Source organism: Rhinoraja longicauda, chromosome 10 (assembly GCF_053455715.1).
Source record: "Rhinoraja longicauda isolate Sanriku21f chromosome 10, sRhiLon1.1, whole genome shotgun sequence".
Taxonomy (NCBI): Eukaryota; Metazoa; Chordata; class Chondrichthyes; order Rajiformes; family Arhynchobatidae; genus Rhinoraja; species Rhinoraja longicauda.
In genome coordinates, this window is record NC_135962.1 from 60,827,049 (window position 1) to 60,841,252 (window position 14,204).

General features: G+C 45.0%; 1 protein-coding gene across 3 annotated transcripts in view; it reads right to left on the bottom strand.

The window, feature by feature from the left end:
* Nucleotides 1-14,204, bottom strand: part of mthfd1b (methylenetetrahydrofolate dehydrogenase (NADP+ dependent) 1b) — a 52,907-nt gene that overhangs the window by 34,760 nt on the left and 3,943 nt on the right. The window contains exons 1-4 of one of the 3 annotated variants that reach the window (XM_078406977.1): nucleotides 9,784-9,947; nucleotides 9,604-9,688; nucleotides 1,521-1,580; nucleotides 658-711 (exon numbers count right to left, since the gene is read on the bottom strand). In XM_078406977.1, coding sequence (XP_078263103.1) covers nucleotides 658-711; nucleotides 1,521-1,580; nucleotides 9,604-9,688; nucleotides 9,784-9,932 — 348 coding nt within the window. In that variant the 5' untranslated portion in view covers nucleotides 9,933-9,947. Of the gene's footprint in view, nucleotides 1-657; nucleotides 712-1,520; nucleotides 1,581-9,603; nucleotides 9,689-9,783; nucleotides 9,948-14,204 lie in introns of those variants that run through there. The other 2 variants (XM_078406979.1, XM_078406978.1) reach the window with 2 other exon arrangements.

Sequence of the window (14,204 nt, forward strand, 5' to 3'; positions counted from 1 at the left end):
TCTATAGCAACAAGACACTCGGACAAACACATAGATAGCAAAGGTTTAGAGGGATATGGGCCATACACAGGCAAATGGGCCTGTTTCCATGCTGTATAAATATGACATTTTATTGTTAAAGATAAGCAAGAGTTAGGGAATTCAGATCTGGTGATTGGATGGGAGAGATGCAAATATTAAGAGCAGAATTAAAACACAGGGCGAAAACAGACATAGCTAGCAAATGGCAGAGTAGAACACTTATCTGATTACCCTCTAAGCCAAGGAAGAAAGAAAGTAAATATTCATGTGATCTTGGGGTTGCGTTTGTACTGAATAAACTTGCTGCTTGGCACAAGGACACAAAACAGGAGACTCAATTTGTACAACATTAACTTATCCCACTAAGGTGCAGTGGAGTGTCAGGTATTCACAATTAGGAAGGGATGACAGGGGCAAGGGCTGCCTAGTTGATACCGTGAGGGGGAGGACAGAATGGGGATTCCCAGATTAAACCCCTCTAGGATCTGAAATCAAAAGATATACATACGGTTAATTGTACTGTGGAGAGAGGGCAGTGAACCTTGTTTGTGGAAATGCAGACAGCTTCCTGGCGGGAGGGGAGAAATATTTCACTGTACAAATGATTGGGAGGGAAAAAGCAGGAATTATACTTGCCTCATCTTCAGTGATGGTTTTTGGCAGCTTCATGTGGTTGGCATTCATTCCAATCTGCAGGGAGAGATACACATCAGCAACAAACAACAGTAAAATTTTACCTACCCATAATTTACTGCAAGGCAACTTGAGCAGTGTCCTTATCATCCTGGCACACTGCGCCATGCAGATTCAGAGTCCAGATTTGCACCCAAGCTCTCTCAGATAACCAGCATCCACCTAGCATGGAAATAGGCCCTTGGCCAAGATGCCCATCCAAGCTAGTGCCATTTTCTCATGTTTGGCCAATATCCCTCTAAATCTTTCCTATCCATGTACCTATCCAAATGTGTTTTAAATGTTGTTATAGTGCTTGACTCAACTACCTCCTCTGGCAGCTTGTTCCATACACCCACCACCCTCTGTGTAAAAAAGTTGCCCCTCAGGTTCCCATTAACTCTTTCCCCTCTCACCTTAAACCCGTTTCTTGATTCCTCTACCCTGGATAAAAGACACTTCCTGTGCATTCACCCTATCTATTCTCCTTGTGATTGTATACACCTCTTTTAGATCACTCTACATGTACCCACTCTCCAAGGAATAAAATCCTAGCCCACCCACCCCCTCCCTAGAGCTCAGACCATGAAGTCCTGGCAATATCCTCGTAAATCTTTTCTGCGCTCATTCAACTTGGTCGCATCTTTGCTGTGGCTAAAATCTGAACACAGTAAAACACACTTCGACACATCCAGGAAGTTCCTGAGAAGGGGGGTGGGGACAACACCAGACAAACTGGTTGACTGTATTTGAGAGCTGCAGTATAATTAACCGGGCTTGTGTATCAGTTTGTGTATCATTTGTGTAACATTTTTAATGTTTCCTACCTCAGCAGCTGCCTTCAGTTTCATGCTGATGTACAGGTTAGAATCGTCCCTGTCTCCAACCTAGAGTAATTAAAGAGGGGGAATGAGAGGGGAAGAATGAACACAAGAGCCCACGAGTGATAGAACAGAGGGAGAGCACTATGATGTACCAGCAGAAGTGGTTGTTGAAGCAGTTTCACCCTAATACAAATGTAAAGTATACAGTTAACAGAAACATAGAAAACAGGTGCAGGAGTAGGCCATTCGGCCAGCACTGCCATTCAATATGATCAAGTCAAGTCAAATTTATTTGTCACATACACATACACGATTTGCAGTGAAATGAAAGTGGCAATGCCTACAGATTGTGCACAAAAAAGAATTACAGTTACAGCATATAAATAAAGTTAATAAGTTACTATAGTGTAGACAAAAATTTAGTCTCTGGGGTTATAAAAGTTGACAGTCCTGATGGCCTGTGGGAAGAAACTCCGTCTCATCCTCTCCGTTTTTACAGCGTGACAGCGGAGGCGTTTGCCTGATCGTAGCATCTGGAACAGTCCGTTACTGGGGTGGCAGGGGTCCCTCATGATCTTGCTTGCTCTGGATCTGCACCTCCTGATGTATAGGTCCTGCAGGGGGACGAGTGTAGTTCCCATGGTGCGTTCTGCCGAACGCACCACTCTCTGCAGGGCCATCCTGTCCTGGGCAGAGCTGTTCCCAAACCAGACTGTAATGTTGCCGGACAGGATGCTCTCTACAGCCCCAGAGTAGAAGCAATGAAGGATCCTCAGAGACACTCTGAATTTGTCTAAGGTGTCTAAGGTGGTAAAGGCGCTGCTTTGCCTTACCCACCAGTGCGGCAATGTGCATTGCCCACGTCAGATCCTCTGTGATGCGGACTCCCAAGTATTTAAAACTGCTCACCCTATCCACAGTAGACCCATTTATCTCCAGTGGCATGGCTGATCATCCAAAATCAGTACCATGTTCCTGCTTTTTCCCCATATCCATTGATTCCATTAGCCTTGAGAGCTCTACCTAACGTTCTCTTGAAAACATCCAGTGAATTGGTCTCCACTGCCTTCTGTGGCAGAGAATTCCACAGATTCACAACTCTCTGGGTGAAAAAGTTTTTCCTCATCTCAGTCCTACCCCTTATTCTTAAACTGTGACCCCTGGTTCTGGACTTCCCCCAACATGGAGAACATTTTTTCCTGAATCTAGCCTGTGCAACCCCTTAAGAATTTTATATGTTTCTATAAGATTCATTCTCATCCTTCTAAACTCCAGTGAATGCAAGCCTAGTCGACCCATTCTTTCATCATATGTCAGTCCCACCATCCTGGGAATTAACCTGATGAACCTATGCTGCACTCCCTCCGTAATGGCCGGCCAATTAACAGTATTGCTGTACAGAGGGATCTTGGGATCCAATTCCAGTTTCCCGAAAGTAACAACACATATCCGGATCTGCGCACAGGATGAGGTGTTTCACACTAGGGCATCAGAGATGTCCTCATTCTTTAGGAAACGGGGCTTCCCCTCTCACTAGGGCCTCCTCTATATCCCGCAGCTCTGCTCTTGCTCCCCCTCTCCTCATTCGTAACATGGATAGAGTCCCCCTTGTCCTCACCTTCCACCCCATCAGCCAGCGTATACGACAATTATCCTCCAACATTTCCGTCACCTCCAACGGGATCCCACTACTGGCCACATCTTCCCATCCCCTCCCCTTTCTGCTTTCCGCAGAGACTGTTCCCTCCATAACTCCCTGGTCTACTCGTCCCTTCCCACCCAAACCACCCCCTCCCCAGGTACTTTCCCCAACAACCGCAGGAGATGCAACACCTGTCCCTTTACCTCCCTCCTCGACTACATCCAAGGACCCAAGCAGTCTTTCCAGGTGAGGCAGAGGTTCACCTGCACCTCCTCCAACCTCATCTATTGCATCCGCTGTTCCAGATGTCAACCTCTCTACATCGGCAAGACCAAGCGCAGGCTCAGCGATCGTTTCGCTCAACACCTTCGCTCAGTCCACCTTAACCAACCTGATCTCCCGGTGGCTCAGCACTTCAACTCCCCCTCCCCCTCCCAGTCTGACCTTTCTGTCATGGGCCTCCTCCATTGTGATAGTGAGGCCCACCGCAAATTGGAGGAACAGCACCTCATATATCGCTTGGGCAGCTAATACCCCAGTGGATGATTTCTCTAACTTTAGATAGCTCCTCTGTCCCTCCCTTTCCCCTCCCTCTTCCTTCCCAGTTCTCCCACTGTCTTCCTGTCTCCAACTACATCCTTTCTTTGTCCCGCCCCCTCCCTGACATCAGTCTAAAGAAGGGTCTCAACCCGAAACGTCACCCATTCCCTCTCTCCTGAGATGCTGCCTGACCCGCTGAGTTACTCCAGCTTTTTGTGATTCCTTCGATTTGTACCAGCATCTGCAATTATTTTCCAACACATATAGAGTGGTACAGAAGGCATATTGGAGAGGGTGCAGAAGAGGTTTACCAGAATGCCTCCTGGATTAAAGGGTATTAGCTATAAGGAGTGGATGGATAAAACTGGATTATTTTATCTGAAGTGTCAGAGCCAAGGGGAGACCAGATAAGTTCATAAAATTATGAAGGGCATAAATAAGGTGGATCGTCAGAACTTTGTTCCTGGGTGGAAATGTCAAATAGACAATAGACAATAGGTGCAGGAGGAGGCCATTCAGCCCTTCGAGCCAGCACCGCCATTCAATGTGATCATGGCTGATCATTCTCAATAAGTACCCTGTTCCTGCCTTCTCCCCAAACCCCCTGACTCCGCTATCCTTAAGCGCTCTATCTAGCTCTCTCTTGAATGCATTCAGAGAATTGGCATCCACTGCCTTCTGAGGCAGAGAATTCCACAGATTCACAACTTTCTGACTGAAAAAGTTTTTCCTCATCTCAGTTCTAAATGGCCTACCCCTTATTCTTAAACTGTGGCCCCTTGTTCTGGACTCCCCCAACATTGGGAACATGTTTCCTGCCTCTAACGTGTCCAACACCTTAATAATCTTATACGCTTCGATAAGATCTCCTCTCATCCTTCTAACTTCCAGTGTATACAAGCCTAGTCGCTCCAGTCTTTCAACATATGATAGTCCCGCCATTCCGGGAATTAACCTAGTAAATCTACGCTGCACACCCTCAATAGCAAGAATATCCTTCCTCAAATTTGGAGTCCAAAACTGCACACAGTATTCCAGGTGCGGTCTCACTAGGGCCCTGTACAACTGCAGAAGGACCTCTTTGCTCCTGTACTCAACTCCTCTTGTTATGAAGGCCAACATTCCATTGGCTTTCTTCACTGCCTGCTGTACCTGCATGCTTCCTTTCAGTGACTGATGCACTAGGACACCCAGATCTCATTGTACGTCCCCTGTTCCTAACTTGACACCATTCAGATAATACTCTGCCTTCCTATTCTTACCACCAAAGTGGATAACCTCACACTTATCCACATTAAACTGCATCTGACATGCATCCGCCCACTCACACAACCTGTCCAAGTCACCCTGCAACCTCATAGCATCTTCCTCTCAGTTCACACTACCACCCAGCTTTGTATCATCTGCAAATTTGCTAATGGTACTTTTAATCCCTTCATACAAGTCATTGATGTCAAGTCAAGTCAATTTTATTTGTATAGCACATTTAAAAAAAACCCACGTTGACCAAAGTGCTGTACATCTGATTAGGTACTAAGGAAAAAAATGAAACATGCAGTAGCACGCAAACAGTTCACAGCGCCTCCTCAATGAGCCTCAAACGCTAGGGAGTATAAATAGGTTTTTAGCCTGGACTTAAAGGAGTCGATGGAGGGGGCAGTTCTGATGGGGAGAGGGATGCTGTTCCACAGTCTAGGAGCTGCAACCGCAAAAGCGCGGTCACCCCTGAGCTTAAGCCTAGACCGCGGGATAGTGAGTAGCCCCAAGTCGGCCGACCTGAGGGACCTGGAGTTAGAGAGGGGGGTTAGAAGATTTTTGATGTAGGGGGGGGAATGTCCATTTAGGGCTTTATACGTGAATAGGAGGAGCTTGAAGTTGATTCTGTACCGTACAGGGAGCCAGTGGAGAGAGGCCAGAATCGGGGTGATGTGGTCCCTTTTACGGGTACCCGTCAGGAGTCTCGCTGCGGCGTTTTGGACCAGTTGCAGGCGGGACAGGGAAGATTGGCTGATCCCAGTGTATAGGGAGTTGCAGTAGTCTAGGCGGGAGGAAATGAAAGCGTGAATGATTTTTTCTGTGTCGTCAAATTGGAGGAAAGGTTTGATTTTAGCTATGGTTCGAAGTTGGAAGAAGCTGGCTTTTACCACAGCGTTGACTTGCTTATCAAATTTTAATGCAGAGTCAAATATCATGCCGAGGTTTTTGACATGCGGTTTGACTAGGCAGGATAGACTTCCAAGACTGCCTGTTATCGATTTGATGGAGTCGGGGGGGGGGGGGGGGGGGGGGGCGAATAGGATGACCTCAGACTTGCTCTCATTTAATTGGAGGAAGTTCTGTGCCATCCAACATTTTATGTCCTCAAGGCAGTGTAAGAGGCTGTTTAAATTTGACTGGTTGTTGGGTTTCAGGGGGAGGTAAAGCTGAGTGTCATCGGCATAGCAGTGGAAAGAAATGCCATGCCTTTGAATGATTTGGCCAAGGGGGAGCATGTATAGAGAGAAGAGAATGGGGCCTAGGATGGAGCCTTGTGGAACTCCGCAGGAAAGGCTAGCTGGAGCAGAGGAATAACTGCCTATGTTGATGGCGAAACTCCTATCTTTGAGGTACGAAGCGAACCAGCTCAGGGCAGTGCCATCAATGCCAACCGCGTACCGGAGACGGTCAATAAGGATGGTGTGGTTCACTGTATCGAACGCTGCGCTGAGGTCGAGAAGGAGCAGGATTGCACAGTCGCCGGTGTCGATGGCGAGAAGCAGGTCGTTGTGTACCTTCAACAAGGCAGACTCTGTGCTGTGGTGGGCTCTGAAACCTGACTGGAAACTTTCCAGGATGGTGTATTGGTGCAGGTAGGGCACTAATTGGTTTAGAATTGCCTTTTCAAGGACTTCTGACAGGAATGGCAGTTTGGAAATGGGTCTGTAGTTGCCAGGCAAGGTGGGGTCTAGGTTAGGTTTTTTCAGTAGGGGCTGGACCACCGCGTGCTTGAAACTGGTTGGAACAGTGCCAGTGGCCAGAGAACTGTTGATAATAGAGAGGATGCTGGGACCGGCTATTGCAATGTATATTGTAAATAGCCGCGGTCCCAGCACCGAGCCTTGCGGTACCCCACTAATTACTGCCTGCCATTCTGAAAGGGACCAATTTATCCCCACTCTTTGCTTTCTATCTGTTAACCAATTTTCTATCCATGTCAGTACCCTACATCCAATACCATGTGCTCTAATTTTGCCCACTAATCTCCTATGTGGAACCTTGTCAAAGGCTTTCTGAAAGTCAAGGTACACCACATCCACCGGCTCTGCCCTGTCAATTTTCCTATTTACAACCTCAAAGAATTCCAGAAGATTAGTCAAGCATGATTTCCCCTTCATAAATCCATGCTGACTCGGAACAATCCTGTTACTACTATCCAAATGCTCCGCAATTTTGTCTTTTATAATTGAGTCCAGCATCTTCCCCACCACTGATGTCAGACTAACTGGTCTATAATTTCCCATTTTCTCTCTCCCTCCTTTCTTAAAAAGTGGGACAACATTAGCTACCCGCCAATCCACAGGAACTGATCCTGAATCTATAGAACATTGGAAAATGATCACCAATGCGTCCACAATTTCTAGCGCCATCTCCTTAAGTACTCTGGGATGCAGACCATCAGGCCCTGGGGATTTATCAGCCTTCAGTCCCATCAGTCTACCCAACACCATTTCCTGCCTAATGTGGATTTCCTTCAGTTCCTCCGTCACCCTACGATCTCTGGCCACTGGAACATCTGGGAGATTGCTTGTATCTTCCTTAGTGAAGACAGATCCAAAGTACCGGTTCAACTCGTCTGCCATTTCCTTGTTCCCCATAATAAATTCCCCCACTTGTCTTCAAGGGACCCACATTTGCCTTGACTATTTTTTTCCTCTTTACATATCTAAAAAAATACTTAGGAATAGCTAAAGACGAGAGGGGGAAAGCTGTTTGAGCGAGATGTGTTGGCAACGTTTTCTTTTAACTACACAGAATGGTGGGGGCCTGGAACTCGCTCCCGAGGGTGGTAGTCGAGGCAGATACGATAGTGGTGTTTATTGGCGGCATGGTGGCACAGCGATAGAGTTGCTGCCTTACAGCGAATGCAGCGCCGGAGACCCAGGTTCAATCCTGACTACCGGCGCTGTCTGTACGGCGTTTGTACGTTCTCCCCGTGACCCGCGTGGGGTTTCTCCTAGATCTTCGGTTTCCTCCCACACTCCAAAGATGTACAGGTTTGTAGGTTAATTGGCTTGGTAAATGTTTTACAAAATTGTCCCTAGTAGGTATAGGATAGAGTTAATGTGCGGGGATCGCTGGTCAGCATGGATCCGGTGGGCCAAAAGGGCCTGTTTCCGCGCTGTATCTCTAAACCTAAAAACTAAAGGGTTTTAGAAAAGCACATGGATATGGAAGGAATGGAGGGGTATAGGCCATGTGCAGGCAGAAGGGATTAGTTTAATTTGACAACATGTTCAGCACATCGAGGATTGAAGAGCCTGTTGCTGTGCTGTATTATTCTGTGTTCTACAATGAAAAGTTAGATAAATAGATAAATAAATGAATTATTTTACCAGAAACCACAGAACCAATGAAGCTACTCCACTGCCTGCATATCACTCACTGTTGATTACAATGGTTGCATTGAATGAATGTTGATGTATGGCAGTATATACCTAGCTGTACAGTACTGAATATACCCTTAATAAAACAAGCACACCTTCAAACTCACTGCATGTTCTGAGAGGTCAGCTTCAATGTCAGTTAACACCCATTCTCTGCACCACCCCAGCTGTCTGTTATCAGACACCCCTCATCAGCAACATCTGGTTTGACCTGTTCTGCCCAGCTGTCTGTTATCAGACACCCCTCATCAGCAACATCTGGTTTGACCTGTTCTGCCCAGCTGTCTGTTATCAGACACCCCTCATCAGCAAAAGTGCAGTCCTGACCTGCTATCCATCTTTTGAAAGCCTTTGAACTTTCTTGAAATGGACTGCAATGTTATATCTTGCACCGAATGTTGTACCTTTTATCCTTTATCTTTGCACGGTGGACAGCGTGATTGTATCCATGTATAGTCTTATAGACGGGATAGTACACAGACAAAGATTTTCATTGTGCCTTGGTACACGTGACAATAACAGACTAAACTAAAACGACAGCTTGGAATTGGAATAGGAATACTTTATTGTCACATGTGACTAGGCACAGTGAAATTCTTTGCTTGCTTACCCAATGTATACAATACTACTCTTGTCTCATAAGCACTAACCTCTTTGACTCCTTTCAACGATTCATTGGATGAAAATGTAATTAGTTTTACTCACAACGGATGTAGTTGCTGTCTTGAATTTCAGAGCATCCCAGAGCTCGCTTACTGTACTCTTCCTTGTACATGAAACCATTTTGTCAGGAATGTTGGAGCAGACATTTGTCACATCTAGAATTATTTTGAGCCAGCCAGCAAGCCCCGGTGAAGCGGGGATATCCATGGGAGTCGAATTAGACCACTCGGCCCATCAAGTCTACTCCGCTATTCAATCATGGCTGATATCATTCCCTCTCAACCCCATTCTCCTTCCTTCTCCCTGTAACCTTTGACACCCGTATTAATCAAGAATCTGTCAATCTCCACTTTAAAAATATCCAATGACATGGCTTCCACAACCAGCTGTGGCAATGAATTCCACAAATTCCTCCTCATCTTTCTAAAGGAACATTCCTTTATTCTGAGGGTGTGCCCTCTGGTCCTAGACTCTCCCACTAGTGGAAACATTCTCTCCACATCCACTCTATCCAGGCCTTTCACTTATCGGTCGGTTTCAATAAGATCCCTCCTCGTAAACTCCAGCGAGTATAAGCCCAGTGCCGTCAAGCACTCACCTGCAGAATAGCCAGTCCGGGCCGAAATCCCGGGGCTTGTTCCTTCATCTGGTTTACTTCATTCTTCAATCGTTCTCTGACTTGTCTGTGGGGGAGGAAGAGGAGACCACACGGTCACTGAACCTGCCGGGCAGGATTCAAACCAAAACAGAAAACTGCAAAAACTCAACAAATTCTCACGTGGAGGTTTTCACTCCAGACACCACACTCGCCATTGTCCTCACTGCCCTCAAGCTTCGTGCTTTTAAGAGCATTACGGCCAGCCTGAAGCCCCCGTCGAGGGATGGGAGGGGGGCGCGGAAGAAGACAGAGTGTGTTACCGCGTGCATTACTGAAGGGAACGGCGGAGACTGATACTGGCAGTGAAACAGCTAAAAGTGCCAGGATTTAGCCCGCACACTGGAGTGTACTGGCCTGTGATGTTTGTTGGAACAGTGATAGTGTTACTTGTTTGCATGGTCACTGCCTGAGAAGTCACTAACAATTTTCAGATGTGTTCCCTCCACTCTTTGCTCCCCCACCTCAACGCCTCCCACAGAAATCCTTCAGACTACAATCAACACCTCTGTTTAGGATACAAGGAATATTTAAGTAGCTTGTGCTTTTGAGAATAACTTTGTCTTTTAATGCAGTTTTTGAATAGTCAAGGCCAGCCGATCAGGATTGGGTCCAAATTCCTCTGCTACTATTCCAGTTATGATTGAACTTTAACAGAATGGCAATAAACATACTACATTGAGAGGAAAAACAGTGGGGGATGGTGGGGAAGTGGTCGTAGTGTAGTATACTTATGCTTCACCGAGCCATTCCCCCTCCCCTCATGAGGGGAACAGGAAGAGTATTCTACATATCGCTCTGGACATTCTGTGAATAGTCCTGATCAGGATTCAGTTGTTGCTTAAAAAAAACAGGTTATGTATTTCACGCTGTACTCCCTCTTCCTCCGAGACGAAGGACACAAAACTATGTTCCCTAGTCATGATGTTAATATGATATTCTACATATTTGTCTGCTTCTTTACAAATAACCTCTGGCCGTCACAGTAAAGAAGGCTATGGAAATATCCAACTAGCAGGGCAGCACGGTGGTGCAGCGGTAGAGTTGATGCTTTATAGCATCAGAGACCTGGGTTTAATCCTGACTACAGGCTGTGTAATAAAATGAAATATTAACGGAATTTAACTGTGCTTGTGACCTGAATATAAACTTAACTGTATAATTACATTTGCTGACAAACCTTTGAAGAAGCATGTGACCTAGTTTATCTTTTTATTTAAAAGCAGCTGGTTATCTGGTAGTGAACCCACACAGAAAAGGCACATTGTTGTACTGTAGTTGCAGATTGCTTCAAGGAACCTCCATGCAGGGCCTAGTTTAACGCCTCGTTTAGGAAGCATCATTCAGCGCTCCATCTGGATTAATGTTCATGTCTTGAACTAGGGCGGTACAGCAGTAGAGTTGCTGCCTTACAGAACCAGAGACCCAGGTTCAATGCTGACCATGTGCTGTCTGTACAGAGTTTACATGTTCTCCCTGTGACTGCGTGGGCTTTCGCCGGGTAATCCGGTTTCTTCCCACATTCCAAAGCCGTGCGGGTTTGTAGTTAATTGACATCTATAAATCATCCCTGTGTGCAGGATATAACCAATCTGAAGGTGATCGCTGGTCGGCGCAGTCCCGATGGGCCAAAGTGCCTGTTTTCTTGCTGTGTCTCTAAACTACACTAAATCCACCACAACCTCCAACTCAGATAAGATTGTTACTCGCAGACCCACAGCTGATCGCTGCAGTGCACTATAAACAGTCAGAATTGATTAACAATCTTGTAGTTAAAGGGGATTTTGGGGAAGAACAAACAAGATTACAGATTTTTAGTGCAATCCAAGCAAAGAAAAACTTTGCTGGAACTTTGAGCAACGCACCAGCGCTGGAGGCTCACCAAGCCAATCCAAGAAATGCAAGACAGGAACTAACCTATCTGCCTCCACCACCGTCTCTGGCAGCACGTTCCAAACACCTACCACTCACCGTGTAAAAAAACTTGGCCGGACATCTCCTTTAAGCTTTGCCCCTCTCACCTTAAAGCTATACCATCTGGTCTTTGACAATCGAGGCAGGACAAATGGTTCTGGCTGCTACCCTACTATGCCTCTCATAATTTTATATACTTCTATCAGGTCTCCGCTCACATTCCACACCTTAATTTTGATTGAGTTGCATTGACATTAGGAGCATAGTCAACACCATACAAACATTTTTTTTTAAAGCGTTAACAAAATGTGCATTTTAGACTTCCCCACCCCCAACAATCTCAAAACACACATCCATAGCAGAGCAATGTTTAAATGACTCCTGCATTTTGAGACAGATTAAAGTCACACTGATTTCATTACAAGTCAGCTGATCTAAAACATAAACCACTATTGAACCTCGAGCTTACTAAAATCACTATTATCATATCATATCATATATATACAGCGCGGAAACAGGCCTTTTCGGCCCACCAAGTCCGCGCCGCCCAGCGATCCCCGTACATTAACGCTATCCTACACCCACTAGGGACAATTTTTACATTTAACCAGCCAATTAACCTACATACTATTGTCAAGTTCTCTTGCATGGTGGAAACCCAGGGAGTATAAATTAGCTGTATATTAGTCCTGGCATTTACATCTATACCTCCCTCACTGGAACTGACCCAAGGGGTTGAATGCACACTCAGCAATCTTCACTGGACAGTCCCTTGTAAAACATGGTTTGCTAAATGCACATATTGGCAGCCACGTGCAATAAAACAGAAAATGCTAGAACTCCTCAGCAGGTGAAGTTGCATCCGATGGAAGAGAAACAGAGTTAATGTTTCAGGTCAAAGACCCTGTCAGGGAAGGCAAGGGCTGGTGAGGGATATTCAGCAAAGCTTTGTGACAGGAAGTCCTGGCTCACTACATTGCTGCATTGAAGAGATAACAAAGGAGATTGAAAGGAGGACAATGGATGTTGCCTTTTTGGACTTTAGTAAGGCAAGTTTGCAGATGACACTGAAGTTGGTGTCTTGTAGACAGTGAAGATGATCATCAGAATTTACAGCAGGACCCGAGGACAAAGATAAAGTGAGGGGAAAGATTTAATAGGAAACGGAGCCCACTTTTTCACTCAGAGGGTGATAGATTGAAGGAACGTGCTGCCAGAGATGGTAGTTGAGGCAGGTTCTATAACAGGGGTGGCCAAACCGCGGCTCGTGGAAAGATGTTGGCTGAGCTCCTTTTTTCATCACAGTTAATATAAAAGGTAAATAAGAAAAAAATTCAAGCTTTATAATTATTTACTGGGTATGAATTGAGACCCCATTGGAATAAAACGTAAGTTTAATGTTCATGGTTAGTAAAATTATTTAAGAATTTAAATCCTGATTTTAATGCTAAATCTGAGTGAGGCATTGTTCTTTAGTGCTGGGGGGAAGGAATGGTGGGAGGCAGAGGGATTAAAGAAATTTCAGGTCGGCAAGGGTTACAGAGGAATGTCAGAAGACTGAGGTCATGGGTAAGGGGGTTAAAGATTTGGGTGCGCCGGGGAGTGAGAGTGGTCACAGGTGGCTTAATGAGTCTAGGCCCGACTGCACTCACGTCAGTGTAACACAAGACGTTGAACTGTGCATACCTAGTTGGTACACTTCGGATACAAGTTTTATTTTAAGTGTCTGTGAAAATTTTGTAAATAGCGGCTTTAATAGCCTGATATTTGTAGCATTGTCTGTTTGTCATAAAAATATTATAAGACTGTAATTTTGTAAGGTGGTATCTGATTAAAATATCTCTAATTTTATTGGTTTGCTTTTAAAAAAAACATATTTTCCTCCATGTTTTGACCTGATATTTACTAAGACAAATAAATATAATTAAAAATATAATGTTTTCCTTTTTAGTTTTAGTTTTGGCAGTCTAATTGTGTGTTACTGAAATGCAAATTCGCACATTTTTCTTAGAAGTTCCCGTAGTTCATTACCGTATTAAATACGCTCAATATAGTTAAAACAATCATCAGTCAAGATTTTGAAAACATTTGGTATATATGTGTACTTTGTGATTACTGAAACTAATACAAATTAACAGTTTAAAAAACTGCATACATGAATAAATATTATTGCATACATGCATTTCTTAATATTTATATAACATTTTTGTAACAAAATGTGTATGTAACAATAAAAACGTATGTGTAAATTTTGTTCATGTCTTGCGGCTCTCAAACATCTGAACTTTATCGTATGTGGCTCTTACATTAAGCAAGTTTGGCCACCCCTGTTCTATAACATTTGGGCAGTTACAAGGATAGGTAAGGATACGGGCCAAGCAGGCAGGTGGGACGAGTTTAGATGGGGCATCTTGGTCAGCACAGATAAGCTGGGCTGAAGAGCCTTTTACCTTGCTGCAGGACTACGACTTCGGAGAAATTGGAGGTGCAAAGGGACTTGGGAGTGCAGGTGCAAGATTTCCAAAAAGTTAATCTACGTGTTGAACGGTAGTAAAGAAAACAAATGCAATGCTAGCATATACAAAACAGGGATGTAATGCTATGGCTCTATAAAGCGCTGGTCAGGCCAC